The 15,442-nt window shown below is 40.4% G+C and overlaps 2 protein-coding genes across 3 annotated transcripts in view; both read right to left on the bottom strand.

The window, feature by feature from the left end:
* Window positions 1-3,768: 3,768 nt before the first annotated feature.
* Window positions 3,769-6,292, bottom strand: tmem216 (transmembrane protein 216). 2 transcript variants are annotated; one of them, XM_072664146.1, is made up of 6 exons: window positions 6,240-6,292; window positions 4,966-4,979; window positions 4,757-4,850; window positions 4,573-4,665; window positions 4,269-4,470; window positions 3,769-4,015 (listed from the first exon to the last, which is right to left on the bottom strand). In XM_072664146.1, exons 1-6 carry the CDS (start codon window positions 6,262-6,264, stop codon window positions 4,000-4,002), a joined length of 444 nt encoding a protein of 147 aa, XP_072520247.1. In that variant the 5' UTR covers window positions 6,265-6,292; the 3' UTR covers window positions 3,769-3,999. The 2 variants fall into 2 exon arrangements, with proteins under 2 accessions (XP_072520247.1, XP_072520248.1); XM_072664147.1 differs by lacking the exon at window positions 6,240-6,292 and adding an exon at window positions 6,157-6,197.
* Window positions 6,293-7,107: 815 nt separating this feature from the next.
* LOC140541546 (uncharacterized) overlaps window positions 7,108-15,442 on the bottom strand; it is a 28,471-nt gene continuing 20,136 nt past the window's right edge. Inside the window, exons 32-49 of the mRNA XM_072664220.1 lie at window positions 15,387-15,425; window positions 14,901-15,004; window positions 14,698-14,756; window positions 14,391-14,504; window positions 14,176-14,301; window positions 13,723-13,884; window positions 13,490-13,614; window positions 12,872-13,403; window positions 12,625-12,745; window positions 12,439-12,458; window positions 10,555-10,677; window positions 9,395-9,523; window positions 9,183-9,305; window positions 8,942-9,072; window positions 8,530-8,821; window positions 7,999-8,149; window positions 7,731-7,846; window positions 7,108-7,496 (exon numbers count right to left, since the gene is read on the bottom strand). Coding sequence (XP_072520321.1) covers window positions 7,443-7,496; window positions 7,731-7,846; window positions 7,999-8,149; window positions 8,530-8,821; window positions 8,942-9,072; window positions 9,183-9,305; window positions 9,395-9,523; window positions 10,555-10,677; window positions 12,439-12,458; window positions 12,625-12,745; window positions 12,872-13,403; window positions 13,490-13,614; window positions 13,723-13,884; window positions 14,176-14,301; window positions 14,391-14,504; window positions 14,698-14,756; window positions 14,901-15,004; window positions 15,387-15,425 — 2,521 coding nt within the window. The 3' untranslated portion in view covers window positions 7,108-7,442. The remainder of the gene's footprint in view (window positions 7,497-7,730; window positions 7,847-7,998; window positions 8,150-8,529; window positions 8,822-8,941; window positions 9,073-9,182; window positions 9,306-9,394; window positions 9,524-10,554; window positions 10,678-12,438; window positions 12,459-12,624; window positions 12,746-12,871; window positions 13,404-13,489; window positions 13,615-13,722; window positions 13,885-14,175; window positions 14,302-14,390; window positions 14,505-14,697; window positions 14,757-14,900; window positions 15,005-15,386; window positions 15,426-15,442) is intronic.

Raw genomic sequence — 15,442 nt, 5'->3', positions numbered from 1 at the left:
CTAAATAAAATTAAATTTAGATTAGTTTAGATTAGATTCACTTTATTTCAGTGGAATTCCATTAAAACGAAATACAAAACCGAACGTTTGTACGTTTTCTCTGATTTAGCTGTTATATTTATGTACACTAAACCCAAAATGAGCTGTAAATGTATCACCAGTCAGATATCTCAGTCTCTGAGGAGTCATATATCTCTACAGCTGTCCTAAAACGTCCTTCCCTGGGAGTTCAGGCGCCTGTGTCCTGTGTGCGTTGTGTCCTCTTTTACACACTGCGCGCGTTATTATACATTTGCTGTCTTTTTACGCAGGACGTGCGTCCTTACTCGTCTGGTGCGGTTTTACCTGGTATCAGTTTACCTGTGGCTTATTCAAGTTGATTTTGGGAAAATTCAAATCAATAATATTTTTTTGTGTGACACAGCCATATTCTATTCTATTCTATTCCACAAAGCAGCTTTACACAATCAGTAATTAGTAAAATACCAATAAGAACAAAATCAAGCCAACGGCGACAGTGGCAAGGAAAAACTCTCTCAGAGCTGGAGGACCCACCCTCCTCTGGTCAGAACTATTTATAAATTATTGACAAAAAGTCACCAAAGAATCTCCTTAGCGTTTTTCTTAGCCTTACGTGTCTTGTGCGTTTTTACGTGTCTTGTGCGCTTTTACGCATCCTGTGCGCTTTTACGCGTCCTGTGCGCTTTTACGCACGGCGTGCGCTTTTACGCGTCCTGTGCGCTTTTACGCACGGCGTGCACTTTTACGCGTCCTGTGCGCTTTTACGCACGGCGTGCGCTTTTACGCGTCCTGTGCGCTTTTACGCACGGCGTGCGCTTTTACGCGTCCTGTGCGCTTTTACGCGTCTTGTGCGTTTTTCGCGTTTTGTGATTTTCCGCGATTTTTCTCATTTTTCAAATTAAAACTCTTTGACTATTTTACACACAAACAAACACACATATATAAATGAACAGTACATAGATTTAGTAAAAGGTGAAAAAACTGAAACAAATGACACAAAAGACACAATATATCACAAGGTAGGAATTTACACTCGGAGCGGAGTTGCATGTAAACCAAAGCTTTAAAAAACACTCAATAAAGCAGCTGACCAAAGTACCTCATGCTAAAAAGTGATGTGCCAGTTGATGTTCTGGGCTGCTTTAGGAAAACTCTTCACAACTCTCACAACTCTTCAAACTTCTCATAGTTTTCTGTCATCAATTGCGGTTGTTTTCTTTGTTCAACTTCATTGTCTAGTTGTTGTTACACCAGTGGCTGTAATAGGATGTGCCAGTTGGTGAGCTGCCAATTTTAGTATGTGCCGGATGTGTCACGTTGTGTGCCGACTGCTTTAGGATGTGCCGGATGGTGTGCCGACAGCTTTAGGATATGCCAGATGGTGTGCCAAATGCTTTAGGATGAGCCGAATGGTGTGCCAAATGCTTTAAATGTGCCGGGTGTGCAAAAAGGTGTGCCAACGACTTTAGGATGTGCCGGATGGATGAGCCGGTGGGTGTGCCGACAGTTTTAGAATGTGCCGGATGGTATGCCAAATGCTTCAGGATGTGCCGGATGTGTCACGTTGTGTGCCGACTGCTTTAGAATGTGCCGGTTGGCGTGCTGACAGCTTTAGGATGTGCTGGATGGTGTGCCAAATGCTTTAAGATGAGCCGGATGGTGTGCCAAATGCTTTAAATGTGCCGGATGTGCAAAAAGGTGTGCCAACGACTTTAGGATGTGCCGGATGGATGGGCCTGAATGGTGAGCCGACAGCTTTGTTGGATGGTGTGCCAAATGCTTTAGAATGTGCCAGATGTGCCAACTGTTTTAGAATAAGTTGGTTGGTGTGCCAAATGCTTTAGAATGTGCTGGATGGTGTGCCAAATGCTTTGGGATGAGCTGGTTGGTGTGCCAAAAGCTTTAAGATGTACAGGATGGTGTGCCGAATGTATTAGGATGTGCCAGTTGGTGAGATGACATTTTTAGGATGTGCCGGATGGTGTGCCGATTGCTTTAGGATGTGCCAGTAGGCGTGCCATCAGCTTTAAGATGTGCTGGTTGGTGCGCTGAATGCTTTAGGATGTGCCAATTGGTGTGCCGATGGTGTTAGGATGTGCCAGTAGTCGAACCGACAGTTTTAGAATATACCGAATGGATGTGCCCGGATGGTGTGCCGACAGCTTCAGGATGTGCCGTATGTGTCATGTTGTGGGTCGACTGCTTTGGATTGTGCCGGATGGTGTGCCAAATGCTTTAAGATGAGCCAGATGGTGTGCCGACAGCTTTAGGATGTGTTGAATGGTGTGCCAATTGCTTTAGAATGTGCCGGATGTGCCGACTGTTTTAGAATGAGTCGGTTGGTGTGCCGACAGCTTTAGGATGTGCCGGATGGTGTGCCGAAAGCTTTAGGATGTGCCGGATGGCGTGCCAAATGCTTCAGGATGTGCCGAATGTGTCACGTTGTGTGCTGAGAGCTTTAGGATGTGCCGGATGGTGTGCCGATTGCTTTAGGATGTGCCATTAGGCATGCCATCAGCTTTAAGATTTGCCAGTTGGTGCCCCGAATGCTTTGGGATATGCCAATTGGTGTGCCAAATGCTTTAGGATGTGCCAGATGGATAAGCCGGTGGGTGTGCCGACAGTTTTAGAATGTTCCGGATGGTGTGCCAAATGCTTCAGGATGTGCCGGATGTGTCACGTTGTGTGCCGACTGCTTTAGGATGTGCCGGATGGTGTGCCGACAGCTTTAGGATGTGCCGGATGTGTCACGGTGTGTGCCGACTGCTTTAGAATGTGCCGGTTGGAGTGCCGAAAGCTTTAGGATGTGCCGGATGGTGTGCCAAATGCTTCAGGATGTGCCGGATGTGTCACGTTGTGTGCCGAGAGCTTTAGGATGTGCCGGATGGTGTGCCGACAGCTTTAGGATGTGCCGGATGGTGTGCCAAATGCTTTAGGATGAGCTGGTCGGTGTGCCAAAAGCTTTATGATGTGCCGGATGGTGTGCTGACAGTTGACTTATGGATGAACTGGATGGTGTGCCGACTGCTTTAGGATGTGCCAAATGGTGTGCTGACAGCTTTAGGATGTGCCCGTTGGTGTGCCGACTACTGTAGGATGTGTCAGTTGGCGTGCCAACAGCTTTAGGATGTGCTGTAGGGTGTGTCAACAGCTTTAGGATGTGTCAGTTGGTGTGCTGACTGCTTTAGGATGTGCCAGACGGTGTGCCAATAGCTTTAGGATGTGCCGGATGGATGTGCCAGTTGATGTGCCAACAAATTTAGGATGTGCCGGAGGGTGTGCCGAATACTGTAGGATGTGCCAGTTGGTGTGCCAACAGCTTTAGGATGTGCCTGATAGATGTACTGAATGCTTTAAGATGTGCTATACGGATGTGTCACAGGGTGTGTCGACTGCTTTAGAATGTGCAGCATGGGATTGCCGAATGCCGGATGTGCCGGAGGGTGTGCAGACATCTTTAGGGTGTCCTGGATGGATGTGCTGGTTGGTGGGCTGACTGCTTTAGGATGAGCCTGTTGAAGTTATAATAGTTTTACTTAAAAATTAAATGCAGATTAGCTGTATTGTCACATGCCAGAAGACTACAATTTTGGTTAAGATAGACTGTATGTGTGTTTCACAAATTTATTTTCAGAGGGTTTCAGGGGAAAGGAAGTAGAAATATTCTGAGAAAAGATGGGCTTTACAGGTAAGGAGAAGTTCCACACAATGAATCAACATTTGTAACAAAAGAAGCTTACAAGGAACTGCTAATAAAATTTTTATGTTTTTAAATACAACATTTGGTGGTGTCAAAATACAAAATTCCTCAGTACAAAAAGCAAAGGTGTACACAAAATAAAACTAAAGATTCAATTGAGTTGTGCAGATCCACATAATATATGCAGAACTGTATGTAGTGATGACAAACATGTCATGGTGAAAATCAGGTAACACCCAAGAAATGTTTTAGATGGTTCCTCACTGGCACCTGCATGCTTAGTAAACAGAGGCCCTGAAAGAATGAAAAAACATATGTAAACTGGTGTTCCTGCCCTTTTGATTCATAAAAATCAGAATAACACATGGCCCACCTGTTACAAAAATATATAAGAAGGGCTAAATTCCTTTCAAATTTTATTTCATAATATATACATAATACTACAGCAATGCCACCTAACAAGTCTCACTATATAAAAAGGCACATAAAAGCTGTTTCCCCCTTCTATTAAAGACAGACTCAACACACAAAATCATAAAAAAGGTACCTGGTAAAAGCTGAGATGGTTATTAGTCCCAGAATCAGCTCCAGGCCATAGAAGCAGAGAGATATGGCATTGAGGATGAACTCGAGGCGCAGAACAAACGTCTGCAGCAGCAGATAGTAGACACTCAGCACTGTGCAGGGCACCAGGACACCAACACTAACAGACAGCGTCAGAGAGTGCTCACACAGGTTTCCCTTCCAGCCTACCAAAGAGCATCAGACCTTATACAGTCACAAATGAGAACCCCAACTGCTAGAAATCATCTGAAAATAGAAATGAATGAATCTCAGTGCCGTACACTGACCGTAAAAGAGTCTGAGGGATTCGAGGCCAAGGTAGAGAAGCAGTAGTACAATGTCTAGTATGAGATTTGATTTTGGATATGGGAGCAACACTCCTAAAAACAATGGAAAAACAGTCTGCATCATAAGTTAAGTGTTAATATAAAATACATGTAGCAGAAGAGAATACGTCCTGCAAAACATTACCTTTATAAACAAACATTAAAATTTCAGCTATGAAGAAGACGGCAAAATACCAGCTGTTCAAATAAAAGAGGACCTGCAGGGGTGTGGAGGACAACTGAGATGTTCTGTTAAGGAGGCTAAAAATGAGACTGCTGTTAATCGCTTGCCTGAGACAACACAGGGGTGAAGAAACACAAGCAGGAAAGGGTTAATATCGCACTGAAGGATACAATGGGTTGCCGTCCTGGAAGAGAAAAAAATGAAGATATTTACAAACCTGCTGCAAATCAACAGATTACATTCAACACAGAATTCAGTTACATCTCACAAGTTCTATTTTTTTTACCTGCAAAATAAAAGTCTCCATGCCCTGCACTAAACAGTCCACTTATTTAAACACAGTATTCATTTAAATGCTTTTCCCAACACTTTAAAAACTACTGGCATAGTATACTGGTTTAAATAAATTATACAACGTTTGCCATTTTCACTTCTAAATAAAACTATCATAAACAGCAGTGGGTGGACTAATACCGCAATAGTGCCACTCTCATTTTAAATATGGATTAAAATATGTAGGTTTTTTTTTTGCAATAATTGCAAAAAAATAAATATTTATCTTTTTATTAAACTGAATGTGAAGCTAAACTAAAGAAGGGAAAAAAATTATCATTAAAATTTTGTAGGACCTATTTTTCTTCCATCTCACTGAAACTATATAGACCATCAGGCAATCATTACCAACACTTAGCACTACATCCCCCAAACAGGTTCAGTTACATGGTGAAGAGAAAACTATTTAGCCACACGAGAAAATGAAGGTAGAGTCGCTGATACTTCTGTAATTGAATTAATCTTGAAAACAGAAAAGTTCCCAAAAGTATAAGGGCAGAAAATAAAATGTTATCTAGTTAAATGGAAGTAAACTTTTAAAAAAGTTTTAAATCGAGTTATATATATAAATAAAATATTAGCTACAAAATGAAGGTGTATGCCTCTAAATCTAAGTCTGAGCACACATTAACGACATCCCTTGGACAGAAGTGTTATTTAGGACTGCTGTTACTGTTCAGTTCTCATGTTGATCCAGAGAGAGAAGCCAGATTCCTTCATTTACACATGTTCACACTGTGCTTCACGGCTTCTGCAATACTGAAAACCCCGGGAGACTTTACAGAATCTAACGATGCCTAGAAACGTAATTATTAATAATTATTGTTTTTAGAGTGAATAATGATGAACATTCACACAGAAAAGCCTGAAGGTTTTAGCACCCTGCAGAAAACAAAGCGGAGCAGCTAGCTAGAGAAGTTCAGCAGCGCCGCTCATCGGACTGTAAAAGGGCCGCTAGACTGAGGTACTGAAACGGCTTCGTTATATCGTGTTAAATTAAAGATGTCGTGCGGACGCTAAAGCAGGACCTTCTTCAACTGAACACAGCTAATGCTCTTCTGACCCAGAGCGGCAGCGAGTCCTTCAGTCCAGCAGGTTACATTCGCCTTACCTTGGGTAGCCATTTTGGAAACCATGGAGACGGCGTCATCTTATGGAAGGAGCTGGCCTGCGGTCCAATCAGAAGCCGCCTAAAACGGTGGGCAAAATTAGCCGCAAAATAAAAGTCTCCAGGCGCTGCTCGTTTCAAAATACCTTTGATGCTACAGCCAGTGAGCATCTAAAACGTTAACATAAACTATACAATATTCTTGCCATTTTCAATTTCATAAAATTGGCAACCCAAACAAAGATTAATGTTTGTATTTCAAGAAAATATTTTTGTTAGCAATTGACATCAGCTTTCCTCCATTGTAGGAGGCTCAGATGCCTGCTGGGCCTGCTTTGTCCACCTACAATGTCAATTATGTACATTAGGCTCTCTTATTAATCATCCCCACCCAGCAACTCTTTCTCATAAAAAAACCTTAATTCAATCATGTATAAAATTCTTGCCATTTCACTTTCATAAAATTGCTTACAAGATGCAAAAAAAAAAAAAAAATCAGGCTTATAAAAACTTTACGTTTGCAGCCTAAACCAGCGTTACCTGCTTGCTCCCTAAAGTGATAAAGTCGTGATTATTGTCACAATCCAAATTTAAAGTGGATCCAGCTACCAGCTGGATTAATTCTATGATTCTATAAAAGAGGCAGACTGAAAGTTTTTTTCCCCTCTGTACATGGACATGACACTTGCTTGTGTGACTGGCAATAGGATTTGGACACCTAATAGCTATAAATTATTAGAGCAATTAGAGACATTCACCAAAAAAGGTAAAGGAAAAAAGCTGTTTCTCATCTAAAGGCTATAGGGTAACCTTCTCACTAATCATTTTTTTATACAAACATAAATTTAACAAACTAGACATGAAACTGTAAGACCATAGTGGAACAAAGTTTTATTGGCTGTCTAGAGAATCACTCATAACCAAGAAATGAAATCAATGTTAGAAATGCTTTTAATACAGCAAGTCAGATCTCATAATACTAAAAGATAGAATCTAATAGAAAAAAAGAATTAAAGGACTCTCATTTAGGATCCACTTTATACCACCACAAAAAAGGTTCCGTTTTAAGATTTAAAAAAACTAAACAAAAAAACAAACAAACAAAAACGGTGGTGAATGAACTAAGTCAACACGTAAACATAGTATACTGGACTAACAGCTCATGCATGATCAAATACTGTACAGTACCAATGACAATTCCAATAACTAGTTCTTTTCCTCTTTACACTGTGCTTTGGCCTTCTCCTTCTCCAAGTGTTTCTAAAAGAGAAAAACAAACAAGGATTAATGTTTGTATTTCAAGAAAATGTCAATTGCAAACATATATCAGCTTTCCTCCATTGTATTAAAGGCTCAGATGCCTGCTGGGCCTGCTTTGTCCACCTACAATGTCAATTATGTACATTAGGCTCTCTTATTCATCATCCCCACCCAGCCACTCCTTCTCCTTCTAAAAACAAAAACAATTATTAATTCAATTATGTATTAAAGTACCTTAAGTTTGTCATAGTGTGCCTGGCTGCTGCAGTGGACCTTCTTAGCAGTGTCTTCATTAGAGTAAAAAAGGAAGCAAACTCTGCAGTAGTATCCCATCTTCACAAACTCCACACCTGCAATCAAATAAAAATGCCAAATGTTATGTATTCATTTAATAAAAAATAAAAACATAAATATTGATATAAATAAATAAATTAATATTTAGAAAATAAATACATTCATATTTAGATTTTGTGTTAAACAAGAACACTCTTAAATGTCTTACCAACTGGCACATTAGGTTCATATGGCCCCAGAGTACTTCGGGTGGTTTCAGTTTTTTTTACAGGCTGTGCAGGAACAGTAGAGGCTTCATCATTTTCCTGACTCTTCTCAGGTGCATCACAAGGCTCAGCAGCAGCATCAGAATCATCATTCTGGTGTTAAAAAGATACCAGTCCAACATCATTAACCTGATAAATTACTGTTTTTGGTAGAAGTGATGTTTTACAACAATTAGGACATGCATGGCGCTCATTCGGAGTACTGGATCATTACTTGAAAGGGGCGTGTAATAGCAGTGAGGAGTTAGACTGGTTAAGACATTCGTTCTATAGAATAATAAATGGGTGCTTTATTCGCCTTTTTATTATTTGTTTTATAGACACTACTAAGACAAAGACACACACCGGCCTGCATTCTTCTGTTACAGATCAAGTGAAGAATTCACACATTTAAGTTTTCTTGACTTAAACAGTTACATACATCACACTAACAAACATGAAAATATGAAATTAAGAAACTTTAATAAACTGACCAATTTGCTCTCCATGTTCTGAGCTTCAACTGCATCATTTTCTTCTGTATTCTCAATATTTATTTCAGCTGGACTTTCACTGGGTTCAGCTTGGTTTTCCCTCTCCTCTGCGGACACAACCTCCGCATCGTCTGCACAGCTTGTTTCCTCTTTGACCTTCTTGGTCGGGGGCTCTTCATCCTTACTGCTGTTAATTCTGACTGGGGAGCTGACCTCAGCTGCTGTCTCCTCATCAGAGCGCTCCCTCTTGGATGCTCGTTTGTCTTCTGGCTTTGGAGTTGGAAGTCTGTTTCTGTTAGAAAGTGAATCAGCACAGAACGCCACCGGAGTCCACCCATCAGGACTGAGAGCATCAAATCAACAATGTAAAGGTCATGCACTAAACAGAACACAATAAGAATACAGCACTAACCCGTGTTTGAGTTGACTGTATTTCCTGCTAATGTAGACGGCCAGCCGTTTGCCTTGAAACTTTGGTGGATTTTCTTTGGAGACCTCAACAAATCTCTCAGCATCCTCGCTCTTCTCCATTTCGATTAAACACTTGAATTAAACACAAAGCCAAAAATGATCGCACTTTATAGACAAAGCGAGAGAAAAAGATGGATCTATGACTAAGGATTTGGTACTCTGCACACTTGGGAACGCATTACCTCATTGCGTGCCCTATTCAAAATGTAACGTGCGATTTTCCCAAATGGCTCAGCAATTTTCAGTAGGGATGCATCTGACGTTTTAAAAGGTGGAATATGTCCAATATAAACTACTTTGCTCTTCTGTGAAAGATGAAAACATTAAAAAGATGTTAAAACCCTTTAACTGAAAAGTACATTTCTAAATAAAGGAGGTTCTGAATGGTTCTTACCTGGATGGTTGGGTAGACCTGAGAATGATAAATTTTTACTGCTTTTCCGCACACAGATGGTGTGACATTTCCATTGTAGAAACGAACCATTGCTCTGGCTTCCTGTTCACTAGAAAGTTCCAGAAAGGCCTTGAACACAAAACACAATTACATTTCATATTTTTAAATGTCAAAAACTGTAAGAGTAAATCGTTCTAATCAGCTGCTTCAATGTTTAACTACACATTTTTTAGCCCCAATGTCTGTTTTTGGGACATCCTCACAAAGTGTTCCACTTGTCTCAGTGTGAAGCACACAGCTTAAATTATATACACTCTGCTATTCCACTGTACCCCATCCCAAATGTGTTATTGCATTAGTCAGCCACTGAAGAACACTAAACTCATTGCCACGTGCCTCTGTCCGAGGCCGCTTTTGCTTTGTGACAATACCTAAAAAAGCAATACCTAAATAGGCTGTGGCATTAAAGTGATGATTGGTATTAATGGGCCCAAGTGTGCCAAGACATCATTTACCACACCATTAAACCACCTCCATTAGCCTTGACTGTTGACACAAGGCAGGCTGCATCTGTAAATTTTTGCAGTTGAATCTCTACCATCTGTATAACTCAAGATTCATCAGAACAGTCAATGTTTTCCAATATTTAACTGTCTAGTTTTGGTAAGTCTGTGCCCACTGCAGCCTCAGCCTACTGTTTTTGGCTGAAAGCAAGGGACATGGTCTTCTGCTATAGCAACCCATCTGCCTCGAGTCCCATGTGTTAAGCATTCTGAGATGATTTTTTATTTTGCTCAACACAACTGTACAGAGTGGTCTAGAGAGACAGTTACTGTAGTTGTTGTTTGCTCAAGATATTCTGTCTATTTGCCACTAAGCCCTTAAACAAGGTGTATCTATCTGCAGTGCATGTAGCCTATACAATCTGTAGAAACCTGATTTCTGTCTGCAGCTCCTTTCACTGTGCATGTGCTCTGCAGTGCTACATTTCTACTAAACAGAACTCATCTATGTACAAATAAATGAAGGAACCACTCCAACAAACTCCTGACCTGTACAATGCACTGGTGACTGATCAAAATTTAAACCAGGTAAATCTTAAATTAAAAATCAGGCTAATAACCACACAGTGTGATCTAGAAGTTTATAAGAAAACCTACCTCAGGTCTCACATTCAGGACCAGGTGTCGCACCACTTTCCCAAAGGGCTTGGCCAGAGACAGGATCTCATCAAGGTAATCATAGCCGCGCCTAAACCCAACCACATTCACGACTCTTAGGCCCTGTAAACAAAGTTACTCATTATATTGACACCCCAGGAAAGAAAAGTAATTAAAATACTGTCATTGTAATAAACTAGCACACAAATGAACTTATTATCCACTTCATGAGGTTCAGATACCACAAAGGTGCACTTGGCAAATGTTAAATTACACACATCTGTTGCAACAGTTTCAGCCAACCTGTAACCTGTCCAACAAAGAGGGATAACCAGCTATATATTTGACCGGATTAGACATTAGACATTTTAGATATACCTCATTAGTACATTATACACAGTGTACAATTAGAGACTATAGCAGAGCTTTTTCCATGTACAGTTTGTATTAGGCCTACTCACTGCTCAGTTTGCAGGATCACTGCTGGCTGGCTATTTTTGGTTGGCAGACTGTTCTTAACCCAAAGGTGACAAAGACCAACATCAGCATGTACCATACTACTATGCTGGTAACAATGTGCTGAGAAAAGTCCATCCAAATAACATCTTGTCAGCAGTGGTCCCACAGTTGCTCCTCTCCGTTGATGGACAGGAAAGATCAATTATATCAGCATTAGGAAGGTCCCAAACTGTTCCAGTGACTCAGAATTGGGGGTCGATCCAGATTGAGTATCGACTTTTAAGGTTTCGATCCACTTCCGATCCTTAGGTTTGCTATAGCAGGGTGCCATCTGGGTTCCTCTAGGCACCATTAATAGACATGATCCTTAGCTGCTGCAGGCAAACTTCTATTTTTTTGCAAAGTTACCCTAGACAGAGTTCATCTGGGAGCTTATTCAGGTGAGGGAAACTAAACAGAGCTTTATTGGAACTGATAAGTGCAGCAATGCTAACAGTTAGCAGCCAAATCAAAATCTAAAGTTAGGCCAACTCTGCATTCCACCTTAAATAGTGCTGCAGTTCCATTGAGGTTATTTCAACAACAGAGTGTTGCTGCATTACTTAAGGTGGAACAGAAAGTTCAGGAAAAAGAAAAAAACTTTAGCTTAGAGTTAGTTTAGAGACTCTCTGTAAATGAGAGAGCAGCAGGTAAGGAATGTGTTAGGTGGTCTATTTTCCCCAGTTTGTTGTAGTTCTGCAAAATCCATATATTATCCCATTAGATCCATTTGGGAAGATCTAACATGTTAGATCTTGATGAATTATGCCTGGTTAGACCATGGTGGAAAAGCTCTGATCTACCAGCGAGAGAACCATGCTCCTTTCTTTGGTTCTAAACCAGCTCTGAATGGTGCATTCAGAACCAAGGAGGAGGCGAATGCTAATGCACACGCAAACTAAGTGATCCGGCTGCTGAATTGTAAAGGATCTGGGAGCTGAATGGTCAGGTGGGTCAGTGAGACTGAACTGTAAGATTATAAACACTATAGAATTTAAAACCGTTTAAAAAGTTTCTCCAAAGAAAGTAAATGAAAATTTAGTCAGATTACAGAAACTGATACTAAAAATTTGAGTGATTTTGCTGCTGTTTACTAGCGTGGATTAGCACAGTTTAACTGAACTGTGGGGCTGTATTATTTACAGAAACACAGATTGGATCGAATCGGCCCATAGTCAGCATTAAGAAGCTTGGATCGGATCAGTACCCTAATCAGTATAGTTTGTGCACCAAATAGTTAAAATGTTAATACATACAACTACAGAAATGGGTTACAAAGCACTGAAACCTGCAAATCATAGGTTTTGCAATGTATAAAGCCAACACCCGAGGCAATCCCATGATATTTGAAGAAGAAAAAAAAAAAAAAAAAAAGTGATTACTTACTCCACTTTCCTTTGACCTGCCTAAAAATAGATAAGAAAATAGTTATTTAGACATATTGGTGAAAGCTGTACGCATCAATTAACATGTTGTCAATGCTACAGTCAGCTACCCAAAAATGCTTCAAACAATCAGTAAGAATAAGCTATATTTTGAATTACACCAGAAAAACTATTTCAAAGGAAGTACCTGAAGAGCTTCTAGCCCTAGATTTTGAGTCATGCCTTTCTGCATCTTCCTCCTCTGCTAGCTCATCCAGAGTCACAAACTCATCCATATTTTCAGGAAAGTCAGATTCTTCAAGTCCTTCCTAATAAAACACAGATGGATGATTTTAGGGCATTATTAATCTCCATTCCACCCCAAGTTCCCCACTATCTGCAGGCTGATGCCTGTGTACAGTCTGGATCTACTCTATTTTTAAGTTCTTGCTTACCAGTTCACTCAAATCCTCTGGCGCATTCTCATGATCATCCTCAGCTTGTTCTACTTCATCCTGGTCATCTGTGTCTTTGTGCACCTCTGGGGTGTCCTGATCTGCTTCATGTTCAGCTGGCTCCTCTGACTGAGCCTCTGCCTCTTCAGGCATCTCTGTGCTCTCAGCATTGTGCGTGTCATCATCTGCTGGCTCCATCCCGGAGTCCTCATAGTCCAGTGGGACTTCTGGATTTGATTCCTCTTCAATGGCTTCTTCTGCTTGAGATTTAATGCTGGTCTTCTCCACAGCTTCATTTTCATCATGAGCCTCCACAACACCTTCCACTTCATCACCAGACCCCTCTGCAATTACCTCCTTGTGTTCCTTCTCAGGTTTTAACTCGCCTGTCTTTTCAGTCGAGCGCTCTTTAGATCTGGAGCTTGTGGTCCTTGGAGACCTGGACGAGGTTTTGTAACCACTTCTGCTACTGCCCTTCCGGCTGCCTTCATCTCTTCCCTGTCTTTCCTGCTCACCTTTCCAAGGTGGAACTCTAAAACACAGTTCAGATTTCAATTTAGTTCATTTTGTACTTCTCCCAGGGAATGTTTTTCATTGGTTCACAGAGGTAATACTCACGTTAAATTCTTGTACTTGGTGCAGATATTCAGACGGATGGATCTACGGCCAATGTTCAACGGGTTGAGTGTGTAGTACTTCACCAACATCTCTGCATCTTCTGTACTGCTCATTTGTACAAATGCCTACAATGTACAAAAACAAAAAAACAAAACAAACTGTAAACGTGCACATTACAGTATTGGGAAAAACGTGAGGAAAAGAAGTGACAAAACTAACGGCACGCTTTTTACCTCATCATTCAAGAAAAGATGTTTTTCAACCGTGCCAAATCGACGAGCTACTGTGAGTAACTCCATTTTTTTCTCAGCCTCTCTTGGCAAATTGGAAAAGAACACCACAGGGCTGGTTCCAGCCTTCACATTTTTATTGTCTCTGTCTGACCGGTCGGTTCTCTGCAAAGCACAAAAGCATTCATTAAAAAAATAATCATTTCCACTATTTACAGTACACTGGTATGTTGAACTTGCCCTACAGTTAATATGTAAGTGCTATTTCATTTACTGTAAGTGTTTGACAAATGCTATCGTTTCTCAGTTACAAAACAAGATTTTAATCCTGCTTGAAATATCAAGGTTATGTCTAAACTAGGTGTGGCATCACAAACATAGTTAGAAACCAAAGTCTGCTCAAATATTTTAAAATAAAATGCATTCTTTCTTTCTTATTTCATTGTGTGCTCTTACTTCAATCACCAACAGCTCCTTGGATATGTAGATATGCACTTCCTTCCCGTGTAAAGTGGCAGGCTTCTTATGATAATAATTAGACATTGCCAGAGCCTCCTCATGAGACTGAAGCTCCAGAAAGGCCTATCAAAGAAAAACAAAAACACACCATATAATGCAAAGTACTGTGATGAGCAGTCATAATGCAATGGTTCACAAGGGCAGAGCTTTACCTTGTTCTTGAGCACAAGGTGTTCACAGATAGTACCAAATGGACGGGCTAGAGCAAACAGGTTAGATAACACTGGCTTCCTGTCATATTTTACCACTACCACCCTGCTTCTAACCTGAAAGAGATGTTAAAAGTCAGTGCAGTCAGTGTCACAAACAATAAATTACAATTCTCAAATTATTCCAGAAAATTCCCTCAAAAACATGCCAGAACATCTACTAAGGCCAAATCATAAGTTTAAAGTAACTATTAACAAAACAGCTATGCTATGTGGCAGTAAGGAGATCCAATTCTAAGTGCACTATTACCTTTGGGGTCATAGAATATGACTGCATTTTGCTTGTCATACCCATGCCAGAATCAGAGCCTTATAAAAAAATAAAAACAAACAATGAAAATCCCAGTTAGCTTTTAATCACTTAATGCAATTCACATTCAAAGAAATGCCAAGTATTCATTAAGGATATTTAAAAAGTCACGGAAGACTCAAATGTACACTTGGCCATATTACCCCAGTTTGAACTCATTCCTGTTCTCTGCCTCACACCGCCAGATGGAGCAGCCCCAAGTAACCCATCAGATCGGCCCTTTGAGTCAAAAGGGAGTGATCCCGACCTGAAAGGGAATAAAATAAGTTAGCAAATCCATATATACTAGGGTGCAAGTGTCAACAGTAAATTCAGTTCATTCGACTGGATAAGTTGTTCATGTTAATATTATACTGCATGAATGTACAGACAAAAACAAAAAAAAACTAAAAAAAAAAAAAAACTAAAACAAAAGAGACCCCCGATAAGTTTAAGCTTGGGACTAACATATTAGCCTGTGGCCTATAAAGGTTCTATAAAACTGAACAGTCTAATATGCTTAAATTGGAAACATTGACATAATATAAGGCACATGTTCGACCACTTCTGAATCAACACACTGTATTCTATCTTAATAAATTATGAACTTTGTGAGGAGCCAACAGCTCTAGTAACATTAAGTTACATACATTCGTTCAGAGGGCATTTGTGGATCCCAATCTGGGTACCTATGAAAAAAGAAAAC

The sequence above is a fragment of the Salminus brasiliensis genome, chromosome 19 (genome assembly GCF_030463535.1).
Source record: "Salminus brasiliensis chromosome 19, fSalBra1.hap2, whole genome shotgun sequence".
In the NCBI taxonomy this organism is placed as follows: Eukaryota; Metazoa; Chordata; class Actinopteri; order Characiformes; family Bryconidae; genus Salminus; species Salminus brasiliensis.
The sequence above is the reverse complement of the archived record's forward strand: the minus strand, read 5'-3'. Positions and strand labels throughout refer to the sequence as shown.